We start from the raw sequence: 14,391 nt of genomic DNA, 5'->3' as shown, positions 1-14,391 counted from the left end.
CTCAACAAGTCAACAAAGTCATATGCACCATATCACTTAATAACTCATTCACACGTAAGCTATTACACTACTACATGACATCACAACATGCTATTATTTAGCCAAAACACATGATTCAAGATGATCAATATGAAAAAACAGAGCCATATTCCTTCTCATTCTCTGTGGAATTTCTTGAATCTTCTTCCCTGCAAATGGGTCATTCGTCATCGAGATCATGGGTTTTGAGTATCCAACTCTAAAGAAAACAGAACAGTGGACAAACAGAAGCTTTGTTGCATCAATGGTGGCTGCCATTTCTAGAGCAACAACTTCAATCCCCAAAACTTCAACAACCCAACAACGCAATGACCAGCAACAACAAGATCACCTCAGAAACAACCAAGCCAGACCTCCATTGTTACCCTCTAAGAGAGATAATAAGGTTCTTCAAAGAAAACCTAGAGGCAGACAGGTTCCTTCCAGGTACATGTCTCCTTCGCCTTCGCCTTCTACTTCTACTTCGTCAACTACTTCGTCCTCGGCTTCTTCTCGACGATTTCCCTCTCCATTGCTCTCTAGTCCACTAATTTAACCCCTGCTTCGACTCCATTGTCTTCCTCTGGTCCTAAACGGTCTCAATCGGTGGACCGAAAAAGACCAGCGACACCCTGGTCGATTACTCCGGTTCTTGATTCGAGACACGACAATGCGACTGAGAGTTCCGCGGCTTTCACAGCTTTCACAGACTGTACACCTGAAGAACAAACAAAAAATAGAGCCATATTAATGGTGTCAGATTCTTGCATTGCCGATAACGGGTAAATCACTCTAATAACTGAAGAACGATTGACGGACGGCAAGCGAAGAAAGCTGAAGAACGAGGGAGGTGCAGTGGCTGGTCATGGGAGGATGAGGTAGCTGATAGGGAAAATAGGATTTAGAAAAGAAAAATTGGGGGGGGGGGGGGAGTGAAAACGGAAATGAAAAAAAATGGGGGGAGAATGAGTTTTGTTTTTTTAAAAACAAAAAAAAAAGTGGATCTTTAATGTTGGTTTTAAACCGATATTAAAGATCCGCTTTTTTTAAAAAATAAAACCGACATTATACATCCGGTTTCACTTTTTCCAACCGACATTAAAGCCCAAAATTCTTGTAGTGCGTATTTCTTCCATTCACAAGTCACCTTGTCTTCAGTTGGATGAAAGATTGTTTTCTTCATTCTCTTTTCTCTCCTATTTACACTTTTCCCTTTTTTTTCTAAAACTCTCATCTCATCATTTTTTTTCTTTTACTTTCTTACCCCTTTCTTTTTAGGACTAAATTTGAAGTTTTGTTGTCCAACTTTTAAATTTGTAACCATTTTATTCTTAGACTTTCTAAAGTGTCTAAATATCAACTTTTTAGTTGATTAGTATACTTAAATATTAACTTTTTAGGGGTTATTTAAGCCTTAGATTAGAGTGGGATAGAGTGGGCTATCATGTTTGAGCTCCAACTATTATACCCAAAATTAACAATAGTATTTACTATTTCCTAACCTACGATTTCTACAGTGTTCACTATTTGCAACTTTTTGGTTTCGTCTCTCTTGTCTCTTGGCTCATCTCTTCTGTCGCTCTTTCTTTTCCATCGAATGTAGTAATCAGACCGTGTCTCATCTCTTCCATTTTCTTCGATTTCACTCCTCATATCTGCCTTTTCTCTCTATCTTCTCTCTCGATTCCACTCCTCATATATGGTTTTCGCCTCTTTCATCTTCGTCAATACCACTCGTTAGATTTGGTTTCGCATCTCTTCATCTCCGTCGATTCCATCTTTGTTGAAACCAGATTTGGATCCTTAAAGCTCGTAATTTTATTTTGTCTGACCATTCATAGATCTAGATCTACGTTTATGGTGGTACTCCTCTTGCATACTTTTCTCTAGATCTGATTGGGGTTTTATCTGACTTCCTCTCTATTTCCAAACGCATCCATTCCTTCTTCCCCTTGCCGCTCCAAACGAAGGATTTCCTTTGCCACTTCGTTCGATTTTCTCATTCTATCATTTCATTCTGATGTTTAATTTGTTTAGTTGAGGGATGATTCTGCTTGGTAAGGGTGGAGATTTTCATTTGGAGAGTGGTAGGGGCTGAAGGATCCATTGTGTAGCTTGGTAGGGGGGAGAAGGTCTAAGATAATTTTCTTTCTCTTCCCCAGCCGATGATAAGGTCCTTTTTTCTTTCCAATTTTAGCTCAAAAGTTTCAATAGCTTTGATTTAATTCTATGTTTTCGATTGTAAATTTTGTAAATTTTGGTCACTATTTATCCTTATTGGGCTCCGATGGATGATTTTATGTTCATTGTTTGTCCATTTTGGTCTCTGTTTGTCCATTATTTGTCCATTTTGTAAATTTTGGTCTCTAATAATCCATGTACTAAGGTACCTCCCAAAATAAATTGCATCCTAATATAATGTACTTTTTTTTGTCCATGTTAACTAAGGTACCTCCCAAATGACCAAAATAGATAGCTTTTAACATAAATTAAAATCCAATTAATTTTGTATAAATTGGTGGAATATATAGTTTTAATTATATTTTCAAAAATATGATTATCTCATATACAAAACATAGATTAAAATAATCACCACCTCAAACACAGACTACTATAAATCAGACTGTAATAATCTGCATCCCAAATACATACTATAATAACACACAGTTTATTATAACCCACAGATTATAATAACCTACTCTGTGCCCCAAATGCCCCCTTGATCTTCTTTTAGTATGTATTCTCAATTTTTTTAATGTTCTTTCTTCTCTCTTGAACATCATTACGTATTTTTTGTGATTTTATTCGCATGTTAGTTTTTTTTTAAAATCTATTTTTGTCATATATTGTATTTAATTTTTGTTCAATTTTCTTTTTATATCTTTTTTTATTATAAGGGATCCTTGTGTTTCGTTTTAATGTTCTTTTTTTCCCATTTAGTGGTTTTTGTAACTTACGTTTTGACGAATTTATTTTCTAGTTTTGAATCAGATTTTAATGATATGTCAGATGTAAAATTCATCTACCAAATCTATAGTAGATTAGTTATATATCAATCATATAATTCATATACCAAATTTGTATCAATTGTATAAATTGATGTGTTAAGATGGCAACCACTGATAAACCAAAAATTAATATAACTATAAAAGAGATACACTGATATATCAGTAAAACTTGTCAACAAAATTGGTTAAATTTGATATACTTAATATTTAGTATACCAGTTCTACAACTAATATATATTGATATACCTAATATTTTATATATTAATTTTGCTGATTTTATCATTTGATATTGGCCAATAATTGATTTGCAAAGTTTCAAAGCTTTGTTTTATAATTATTGCTAACTAGTTTTTTTTTTTTTAATGGAAAAACTCATATGTTGTCTAGAAATATTGTATTGCTTAATTTACCTGATATAAAATATATCAAACATCTATCAATATATCAGTAGTATATCAATGATATATTAGATATCAATCCAAATTGTACTTGGTAAAGACATGATTCAACTACCATAGGACTTTTTGGGCTTTTCCAAATTAGTAGTTGGACTGAGTTTGATAAAAACCCCGTTACTGGAATTGATTTTATGTGAAAGTTTGTACAAACATATCTCATACAAACATAACTCAATTATTAGGTCGTGAAGTTTCACATTTACAATTCCGATCATAACTATATGCAAACAGATGCACCACTTCTCTCAGTCGACATCTCAACTCGAGGGGAATCGAACCTCAAACCTCGAGATTGATAGTACAAGCACTATCCAGTTGAACTACGCTTATGTTGGCTAAGGAAAAATAATTCAATGTTGAATATTTCACATAAATAATGTGAAATAAAAACTTTTCAAATAGCCAACTTCTAAAGATGACTTTTTCATTTTTCATTTTTTTAATGAAAGGTGTGCTTGTAGCTATACATCTCAACAATTAGTCTTGGCCACACCTATATGTAAAACAAACAAACCAAATCCTCTCAAGAGAAATCTCAATTTAAGTAGTTACATCTTGTCGGTATCAATTATTTTATGTGACTTAAGAAGTACTATATATATTATGAGTTAGAAACTAGAATAGGATCGAATTCCCATTTAAAAATGTAAATCATAGTAAAATATTTTATCTCATTCTAATTTAGATATAATAAAAATTCAAATAGTTTGACTATCTTTTAGGATTTATTTGGAATGATCTTTTGAAGACTATCTTTTTTTGAAAGAACACATATCATTTCAAATAAGCCCTTGCTAAGTTTCAAAGATGTCGTATCCTCGGAACCTTTTTACTCCTCTTGTTGGGCACTAAATTAGAAGAAAAAAGTTCAAATATTATTTTGGTTTATGTACTTTGAGTTTATTGAATTATATAATTTGTAATTATCAATTTTAGTATTTGTAACTTTAATTATATGAATTTGGTCAATATAAGAATAGTCCTCAATGTCAAACCGAGCATAGTTCAATTTGTAGGGGTGAGCATGGTAGATTGAAAAATCAAGTCGACCGATTGAACTGAAGTCGGTCGATCGGAGAAGGAGAGGAGTCGATCAGTATTGGTTTGATAAAAATTCAAAAAAAATTAAGGATAAACTAACCGATTGTCGAGGTTGGTTTGAACATTTACTAAACCTACCATAGTCGGTTCGGTGACAATTTGATTGAAAAATTGATTCCAACCGACCAATACTTACTCCTACTCAATTGGCATTCAAGTGTGTTAAATACCACAAGGTACGTGATTCGAATTCCCTACTCCAATTGTACTTAAAAGAAATATTCCTCGGTGGTGGTTTATTTGTTGACTTCAAAAAACCCCCGAACATAAGAAATGATCCTTTTTTAAATTTTTAGGAGTGGGGAAATTTGTACGGATGACCCATTTTTTGGGTTCAAAATGTCAAATGATCAATTTTTTAAAAAATAATGTCAATTGACCCTCTACTGACATCATCGCCATACCAAATTACGTAAATTGCCCTCACAATTGCCTCACGAGGTAAGTCTTGCTCTCGTCTGATTAGACATTCTCGCTTAAAATTCCTTGGTTTGATGTGATTGCTCGTTAGTGTACGAATGAATTTACAATTTTCACAACTAAAGCCTCAAATTTAAATTCTAAACTTCATTTCAATGGTGATTACTTCTCTGGTTTTCGACGATGTTTTGTTGAACGGAGATTTTTCGAACGGGGATTTCCAAGATGAGGCTTTTTCAGAATGGAACAGATTTTTCAGAAAGGTGTTTCATTATTTTGAGTATGTTTAATTATTTTTACTGTGTTATTTCTGGAAATGTAGCATTACAAAATTTTGTATTGGGAGAAAGAGAGCGAGAGATAGAACAAGAGTGAGAAAGAGTAATAGTAAGAGAGAGAGCGAGAGTACACTTCAATTGCTTGTATAACTTAATGAAAAATGTTCTCTTGCTTTGTAGGATGACAGAAAAGTGCGATATGAAGGTGATTGGGATGAGAATGAGAGTTCATATATTAAGGGAGGTATGGAGAACTTAAATATCACATTTACAGGGTTACAAATGTCAGTTTTTCAGAGTTTGATCTTATACTGAGAGTTAACTATAAGCTTGAATATGAAGCCCCTCCACAATACATAAGGAATGATGATGATGTTCGCTTTCTTCTTTTCCGAGAAGAGCTTAGTAGTCTTCAGTTATGTGTAACGTTGAAATCGAATCAGGACGAAAATATTAGAATGGGTACGACTTTGGACAGACAATACGAGGAACTATATCAGTTTCGTCGGGAAAAGGTTGATATTCCATTGTCGACCAACATTGTACCATCAACATTATCACTAGACAATGACCACACCAATCTAGCAATATTGAATTCAGAATTGGGCAGTACTTCAGTTGTTGGTAATGAAAGATCATCTAGACTTGACTATATGAATTGTTGGTAATGAAAGAACGCTTGTGGAAATCCACACAAATAGTATTTCACGACGTAATTTTTATTTCCTTTCATCTTCGTCTTGTATAGACTACTCTTATCATTCAATGCAGTTTTTAGGGCATCAAATGTCCTCCCCCAAATAATGGTACCCTAGTCTAGACTATTGTAGTACTCTATGTTTTGAACATCCTTAAAACGTTTAAGGTCCACTACACTTTTCTGTTTGTTCTTTCCCATAATTGCAACCTCAGTATAGTAGACTAACGTGATCTTCACAGCATCCTCATCATTTTCAAACTCCAACTCGTATTTTTCTTCTAGTAGACGAACATGTAAGGTGTCCTTCATCACTCGATTACCAAAATACTTGATTGCAAGTTCATACGAGGACGGCTCATTTTGATCTAAAATCGCGTAGGGGATCGCCACAAACCAATCATCACAAAAAATCATCATTAAAAAAAGTGATGACCTTTCTACAAACAGAGAATGAGATTGCGTCAGATCTCGTCCTCTTCACTTCTCTCAACAACATATGATGGAGAATTGGGTTGTTAAACACCATGTCAACATCTACAAATCACCAAAAAACTGTTCTCTTAAACATCTCTAACTACCTTGGGGAAAGCTTTTCCTTCACAGTCTTGTTCGCATTAGCAATGTGGGCCAAACTCGTTACTTGACCGGAAAATCGGTTGACTACAGGTATTTTGAAACGTGTTGACATCTTAAATCACTCATGCTTGAAATAAAGATTCAATCAGTAAACTCCTTCAAAGAAAAAAAAAATTATAAAAAACATTTTGTTTAAGTCTTGCTGGTTTCGCTCTCGCTGGTATCGCTTTCGCTGGTATCGCTCCTCTGGTGTCGCTCTCTCTTATCTTGCTCACATTCTCTCTTTTTACTCGTCTTCAACCACAAAACACATCGAAAACCAACAAAAAAAAACCATAGGTTCACAGTATTTCTAAAACCCAAAACGACCCACCCTTTCTGGTGTCGCTCTCCCTAGTATTGCTCTCGTCGATTTCACTCTCACTTATCTCACTCACAAACTCTTTTTACTCGTCTTCAACCACAGAACACATCGAAAAAAAAAAAAAAAACAAAACCATAGGTTCATAGTATTTCTAAACCCAGAACGACCCACAAAGCTCCATTACCGATCAATTTAAGACATGTTTAGGCACAAATTGAAAGATTTGTCGATTTGTCGATGACAATGGAATCGTTTGCAAGTCCAAATGATGGATTCTAAAGAGCTTTTAGTTTATGAGTGATACGAAGACGTTACGCTTAGAAAATTTGAATGAAGAGTTTTTAGTTTTGGTTGATTTTAGTAAAAGGTTAAGAAGACGAAAAGATAAGGGTAATTTACGTAATTTATTATAACGATGATGTAAAAAGATCAATTGACATTATTTTGTAAAAATGCGTCATTTAACATTTTTGACCCAATTTCACGGGAGAGTGCGCTTGCAAGAATCACTCGTGCCATTGAAAAGTGCTTATAGAAAAATGAGTTGAATGCAATCTCACTGGAAAATGGGAACTGATTTCTGAAGGAACTCAACTAGCCGATTAAGCCATGGCTTCAACAACATCAACTGTAGAATCAAGTGATTTGGATGTTTCTCAGTTCCGTCATACGCCTTTCTACTGGTAATCAATCGAACATCCTTTTAGTTTATCCTCTCCCATTGCCTTAACAATCCTTCCTGTGAAAATTTTTTGTTCTTAAACATGGTTTTTTGGAAAATCTTCATCAGATTTTTTCCCAAAAAAAAAAAAAAAAAACACGATATGCTGCCAAAATTTCCAATATCCCAAATGACCCAAGGAAAAAGATGTAATGAAGAAGACGATACTAAAATTTCCTGCCAATTTATTCTTCTGATACCCTTTTTATAGTGTAATTCTTATGGAACTTTGGACGAAATTACTTTAGTTGGGAGCAGACTTGCAATATTTGAATTGTATATGTTTTGGTACCAACTTTGTGTCGGAAGATGACGATATAAATTGAGCTCTTCCATTTGATAATCATTGTGGAATCATTTTGTTTCACACTGTAACCTTAGGGAGGAGACCTGCGTTCCCTGGTGGTATCTTTAAAAAAATATATATTTGAATTGTATAGGGTATATTTTTCAAATGTGAAGTTTCATACTTGTAATACAGCCTTGAATTGGACCAGATAATGCCAATTCAAACGACGAAAAGGAAGAGTTTAAAAGTATTTTGTATTTTCAATTTTGCAGTGAGGAGAATGTATATTTTTTATGCAAGAAATTATGTACAAACAGAATGGGTGATGCACGGGAAGCTGATCTTTTTGTTGTTTTCATTTCTAATGAGAAGAAGCAGGCACGTATGTTGTTGTTTCTCTGGTAATTTGGCAATTTCTGAGGATTAAAACTTCTGCTAAATGACTCTCTGTCATTCTTGTTACTATTCAAAGTATAATTTTTGGCCATTGATAGCCTTAGGTTCAATAATGATGCCATGATTCTAGAGAAATTGTATTCATGCTCTTTGTTAGAAAGAAATAGGAAAACTGTTTAGAATGGTAGAAGATGGGGGAAAACTAAGAAGTACATATACGGACACGAGACACGGACACAACATGACACAGACACGGCGACACGTCATTTTTTTAAAAATTTAGGACACGACACGACAAGGACACGTTTATTAAAATATACATTTTTATACCAGAAGAAAATTTAAAGTAAATGGATCGATGCATTTATATGCTGAAAAAATTAGTTTGATGTATTTCACGCTCAATTTTTTTTTCTTTTTCATATATGTGTTATTTTAGTCTACTAAACAGGTGTTCTATGCATGTCTAACATATTTGTTGCACTAACAAATGTCCGATACGTGTCCAACAAGTGTCGAAGTGTACAAGTCTTTGACACATGTTGGGCACGGTCATGCCAGCCAAACCAAAGTGCCTATGCTTCTTAGGTGGAAAATATTTGACACCTCATAATTTTTCTTGCTACCTGTTGGAGATCCCCTTCAAATTTTGTAATTACACAATCTCTTAAGTAGCTGCCACTTTGGATGGGATTTTTTTACCTTTTGGCCAAGGGGTTTCTGAACGACTTCTCTTGTTTCTCTTTTCATTTCTTTCTAACCATGGAATTTTCTTTTTGTTTCTTATTTCAAAAAACATGTTTGCTCTGCAAACAAGATTATTTTTAAGCCTGGTACACTCATGTTGTTCAGGTCATCAGATACAATCTTGTTAAATTCATCTTTCCTTGAGTGAAATCAAGATTAAAAGTTTAACCCCCCCACCCCCTAAAACAAATTTGTTTAGATTCCCCTTTGGCATCAGAAAACCAGCAAAAGAGCAGATGGTCTTGTTCTGTGGGATTACCATGTCATTTGCGTTCAGGTAAGATGGTCTATCCTACTTTAACAATTGTTGTTTGAGTCATAATCACTTGAGTTGCATTAGAACTTTATTTTGATCTTTGCTGCAAGATTTTCTTGTTTTTTTTTTTCACTTTTTGAGATGTTGAGTTCATTTCAATTGACAGAGAAAGAAAGAAGGTGAATTTCCTTTTTTAGTGTGGGATTTAGACTCAACTCTCCCTTTACCTCTCCCTCTGGGCAGCTATGTGTCACAAGCTATCAGGCCATCATTTCAAATCTCCCCTGAGTTTCAAAGGTAGAGCCTGTCAGTTAAAAATCATTTTTTTTTCTAATGTATATGTTCACAATTATCAGGTCATTGCATTTTAATGGTCAAAAAACTTTTGGGACTAAGTGTTCTTAAAAGTGACGAGATACAAATTTCTCACTTTTCGAGTACCATCATGGGCACCATTGGTAAGCACGAGTGCACTGTTAGAAACTTTGAAAGACATTAGAAGCTGAGCCAAGGAGCACCACATCAAGTGAAGTCTTGAACGGGAGAGTTCCTAGGAGATTTGATGAGTATATACTTCGAAAAAAATTATTTTATCTTTTATGTGTGTCCTATCTATGTCCTTTGTTTTTCCAATAAAAACAAAGTGTCATGGCGTTTGTGTCTATACTTCTCACTATAAGCACAAGTATTTTATGGCATGTTTGGGAGTGATTCTAAAATATATAAAAGCACTTTTAGTGTTTTTAAAATCACTTCAAAAATGCTTTTAATCATTCAAAATCAATTTTAACCGTTTGAAAAATGCATTTGGAAGTGTAAAATTAAGTATTGAATTGATTTTGAGTGATTAAATACGTATTTTGGAGTAATTTTATTTAAACTTGACAAAAGTGACTTTAACAATTTCAAATGCACTCCCAAACATGCAATTAATATTTATGTTGGTTTTTGTTGACTAATTGGGTTAGCTATGTGTTATTCCTGTCCATCCTGATTCAATTTTAATTTTGACATAACACAATATTGTTCTCCTTCTACTTAAAACTGTTTGTAAAAGTCTCTTTCTGTCAAGAATTAGAAATAGTCTTGCATTGATCTTGTTGTATGTTAGGAAAGGTTTCTCAATATAGAAGACGGTCCTTTCTCTGTGAAGTGCAATTCAAGCTTAAAATGCTGATACTGTTCGTCAAAATTTTAATCAAAAGGTGCTATTTCTGGGGACAGGCTTTTCAGAATCATCCATGCTCCAATACTTTTTCGTCATTTTGCATCTGATAGAAGGCACATGAAAGATTCCAATGGAAATTGGATGGCTAAACCCCCTGACTATGAAGCCATTGTTGCTGAAGGTAAATATCAGCTTCTAATGAGTAATCAATTTAACCTGATCTGCTTAGCCTATCATGTTTCCCACTCCTTAGGAAATAGTCTTCTTGGTGTCTCACATACCGTGCTCGTGTACACCATTGATGCATTGTTTGTTCTAGTGATATCCTGTTTGTGATTGCTTCTGAAAAAAATGAGCGAAAAACTGCATTGAAAAATGTAGAACTCTTAATTGTTCGTCAATGATTCTAAAAAATGACATGCTGACTTTAAAGACCATGGATGCATGCTTTGCTTTGTCATGGCCTGCTTGGTGATGAAGTATGGGGGAAGCTCATGCTTTCTACATTTAAGACTTTAAATTACAATGTCCAAGTTGTTTAATATGTCTTTATTTAACCTTTGTTAATAGGGTGGTTGTTTGAAGTAAATGACCACATTTATTTTTTCCACCATGTGATTCTAATAGGAATGATATTCGGGTGTTAGAAGGATATTGGGGGCATATTAGTAATTAGTTAGCAGAGTTGGCTATGGAATTTGGTTATAAATAGACATAAGGAGAATAGGGAAGATAAGTAATATTCTGGTGATTGAATTTGGGCTCGAGGGTTATATTAAGATTGGGAGGGTCTAAGTACCTCAAAAACTTGGTTTATCTAGTAATTATGTTATCATGTATCTTTCAATGTATTTGGGTTCTATTAGATTCTCGTTGCTTAGACTTGATGTTAGAATCCATATTTAGAATTCCCTAGATCATGAGAACATTGAAACGAAACATGAAGATTAGTGGGTGTATGTTAATCCATACAAGTTTGAGATGTTTCACCAACCAAAATGAATAAGCTAGATGGAATAAGAATGGATTTGCTCTTTCTTGATATATTTTGTCAAGAATTCATCATCGAAAGGATAACTTGGAAAGATTTGCTCGTGGTGAAGACTAAAGAGTCTCCAAATGACCAAGCACAAACTCTCGTTAATTTCTCTTCTATTTGTCTTAAGTGAATCAAATTTGAAACCTTACGATACTATTGATTTACATGTTGATTGTGGCCATGTTGGTGAAGACTAAAGAGTCTTGGAGAAATCTTGGAAGAATCTTGGAGCTGAAGTTTTGTTAATAATTTAAAATGAGCGATAAGTTCCCCTTAACTAGGCCCAAAGAAAAAGGGCTTGTACACACCCAATTAACTAACTAACCTAACCTCCTTTAAATAGACCCAAAGGAGAAGGATTTTGTCACACCTATTCTAAAATTAAAACCGAACTTAAAAAGAGAATACAATCTGTCATTTTATAAAAATACCCAATATACCATTTTTTACAAGAAATGCCCAAAATACCCTTAATATCCCTACATCAACTCGCCCCCCTTAGAACTAAACTCATCCTTAAGTTTTAAGTTGAAAGTTTGAACTCGTTCGGAGCTTGATAAGGGAAGATGTCCACAACATTGAAAGTATTGTGTATGGTGAATGAAGTTGGGAGGGTCGATCTTGTAAGCATTATCACTGAATTTCTCAAGGATAGCAAATGGTCTGAACTTTTTGCACTAAGTTTGTTGTAGGCTCCTTTTGGCAAGCGATCCTTTTGAAGATATATCATTACATGATCTCTCTGCATGAATGAAACATGCCTTTTGTGAATATCCACTTTAGCTTTGTATGTAGAGGTTGCTTTCTCTAGGTGATCAATGACTTACGAGTGTAGCTCCTGAATACATTCAGCAAGTTGTTCAACTTCTTCACTAATATCTACATTAGAAGGAAGAGTTGTGAGATCAAAAGTCAAACGAGGGGGTCTAGTGTATACAATCTCAAATGGACACTTCCCTGTTGATCTATTTTGCCTATTGTTGTAAGCAAACTCTGCTTGTGCAAGGTTAATGTCTCATTATTTTGGTTGATTTCCACTTAGACGTCGAAGCATATTACCCGATGTTCGATTTGTAACTTCTATCTAACTGTTAGTTTGTAGGTGGCTTGAAGAGCTAAATTTGAGGTGAGTGCCAAAAAGTTTTCACAAACTTTTCAAAACAAAAAACTCATAGATTTGATGTCTCTATCAGATACAATTGTCTTTGGAATTCCATGAAGCCTGACAATATCTCGAAAGAAAAGATTAGCAATGTTCAAAGCATCATATATTTTCTTATAAGGTACGAGATGAGCCATTTTGCTAAACCTACCTACAACAACAAATATAGAATCAAACCCTCTTTGTGTCCTGGGCGACCCTAATATAAAATCTATCGATAAGTCCTCCCAAATGTTAGTCGGGATTGGAAGAGAAGTATACAAACTGGTGTTTTGAGTGTGACCTATGGAGGTTTGGCAAGTGAAGCATCTTTTGACTAAATTGTTTACATCTTTTCAAAGTTGAGGCTAGAAAAAACGTGTGACAAGGGTTTCATAGGTTTTTTCACAGCCCAAATGAGCTGCTAGGCCGCCCAAATGGGCTTCCATGATGATAGCCACTTGTAGAGATCCTTGTGGGATGCATAACCTATTACCACAAAATAAAAAACCATCCAAAAGGTGGTAGTCCTTAGGAGGAGAGTTAGAGAAACATCTATGCCAAATATCATGGAAATCAGGGTCATTGTCAGAACAATTTGGTAGGTGGTCAAAGGCAATAATTTTACTTTGAAGTATGGTAAGGAGGGATGACTTTCTACTCAAGGCATCAACCACTTTGTTAATGATTCCGGAGGTATGCTTGATGATAAAATCGAATTTTCATATAAAAGGAATCCATCTAGCATGCATTCGGTTTATGCTTTTTTGAGAATGAAAGAATTTTAAGGAATAACGATTGGTTATTAAAACAAATTCCTTACCTATAAGATAATGCTCCCATTGATGGAGGGCTTTTACCAATGCATAAAGTTCATGTTCATATGTGGACCATTTTTGTCTAGCCTCGCTTAACTTTTCACTAAAAACCTCTAAAGGATGGGATTCGTGTGAGAGGATAACCCCTATGCCAATAGAACTTGCATTCACAGCTACTTCAAAAATTTTAGTAAAATCTGGGAGGGCTAAAATTGGTGGGTTGGCTAACTTGTCTTTTAAAGCATTAAAACTATCTAAAGTCTCTTTAGACCATGCATATTTACCTTTCTTTAGACAATGAGTTAAAAGGGGAAGCTATGGAGCTAAAATTCTTAATAAATTTGCGGTAAAATGATATCGAACCAAGGAAAGATTGCACCCCTTTGACTGATGATGTAGATATTGGCCATTCTTTGATGGCTGCAAGTTTTTTGAGGATCTGCCTGGACACCTTCTTGTCCAAGAATGAAGCCAAGAAATTTGATGTTGCTGCATAAGAAGACACATTTCTTAGGATTGATGTATAGAGTATTAGATTCAAGGATAGAGAATACTTCTTGGAGATGTGTAAGGTAGTCATTGATGGTCTTGCTGTAAATTAGGATGTCGTCAAAGTAAATGACCACAAATTTGTTGATGCAAGGTAAAAATATTTGGTTCATAAGTCTCATAAAGGTGCTAGGTGCATTTGATAGCCTGAAGGGCATTACAAGCCACTCAAATAGTCCTTGGTTAGTTTTGAATGTTGTTTTCCACTCATCCTCTAGTCTAATTGTATTTGGTGGTATCCACTATGTAGATCCACCTTGGAAAATATCTTCGCACCAGCTAATTGGTCAAGTAGGTCTGAAATTCTTGGGATCGGAAGCCTATATTTGATTGTTATCCTATTG

At 34.7% G+C, this 14,391-nt stretch overlaps 1 protein-coding gene across 5 annotated transcripts in view; it reads left to right on the top strand.

Annotated features, from left to right (window-relative positions):
• The first annotated feature begins 7,409 nt into the window (after window positions 1–7,409).
• The window catches only part of LOC120091126 (protein N-terminal glutamine amidohydrolase), a 30,018-nt gene continuing 23,036 nt past the window's right edge, over window positions 7,410–14,391 (top strand). For 2 of the 5 annotated variants that reach the window (XM_039048983.1, XM_039048982.1), the window contains exons 1-5: window positions 7,410–7,606; window positions 8,206–8,311; window positions 9,276–9,353; window positions 9,499–9,629; window positions 10,557–10,681. In XM_039048983.1, coding sequence (XP_038904911.1) covers window positions 7,533–7,606; window positions 8,206–8,311; window positions 9,276–9,353; window positions 9,499–9,629; window positions 10,557–10,681 — 514 coding nt within the window. In that variant the 5' untranslated portion in view covers window positions 7,410–7,532. The remainder of the gene's footprint in view (window positions 7,607–8,205; window positions 8,312–9,275; window positions 9,354–9,498; window positions 9,630–10,556; window positions 10,682–14,391) is intronic. The other 3 variants (XR_005485661.1, XM_039048981.1, XM_039048984.1) reach the window with 3 other exon arrangements.

The sequence above is a fragment of the Benincasa hispida genome, chromosome 11, assembly GCF_009727055.1.
Source record: "Benincasa hispida cultivar B227 chromosome 11, ASM972705v1, whole genome shotgun sequence".
Taxonomy (NCBI): domain Eukaryota; kingdom Viridiplantae; phylum Streptophyta; class Magnoliopsida; order Cucurbitales; family Cucurbitaceae; genus Benincasa; species Benincasa hispida.
This window is presented reverse-complemented; position numbering and strand designations above follow the sequence as displayed.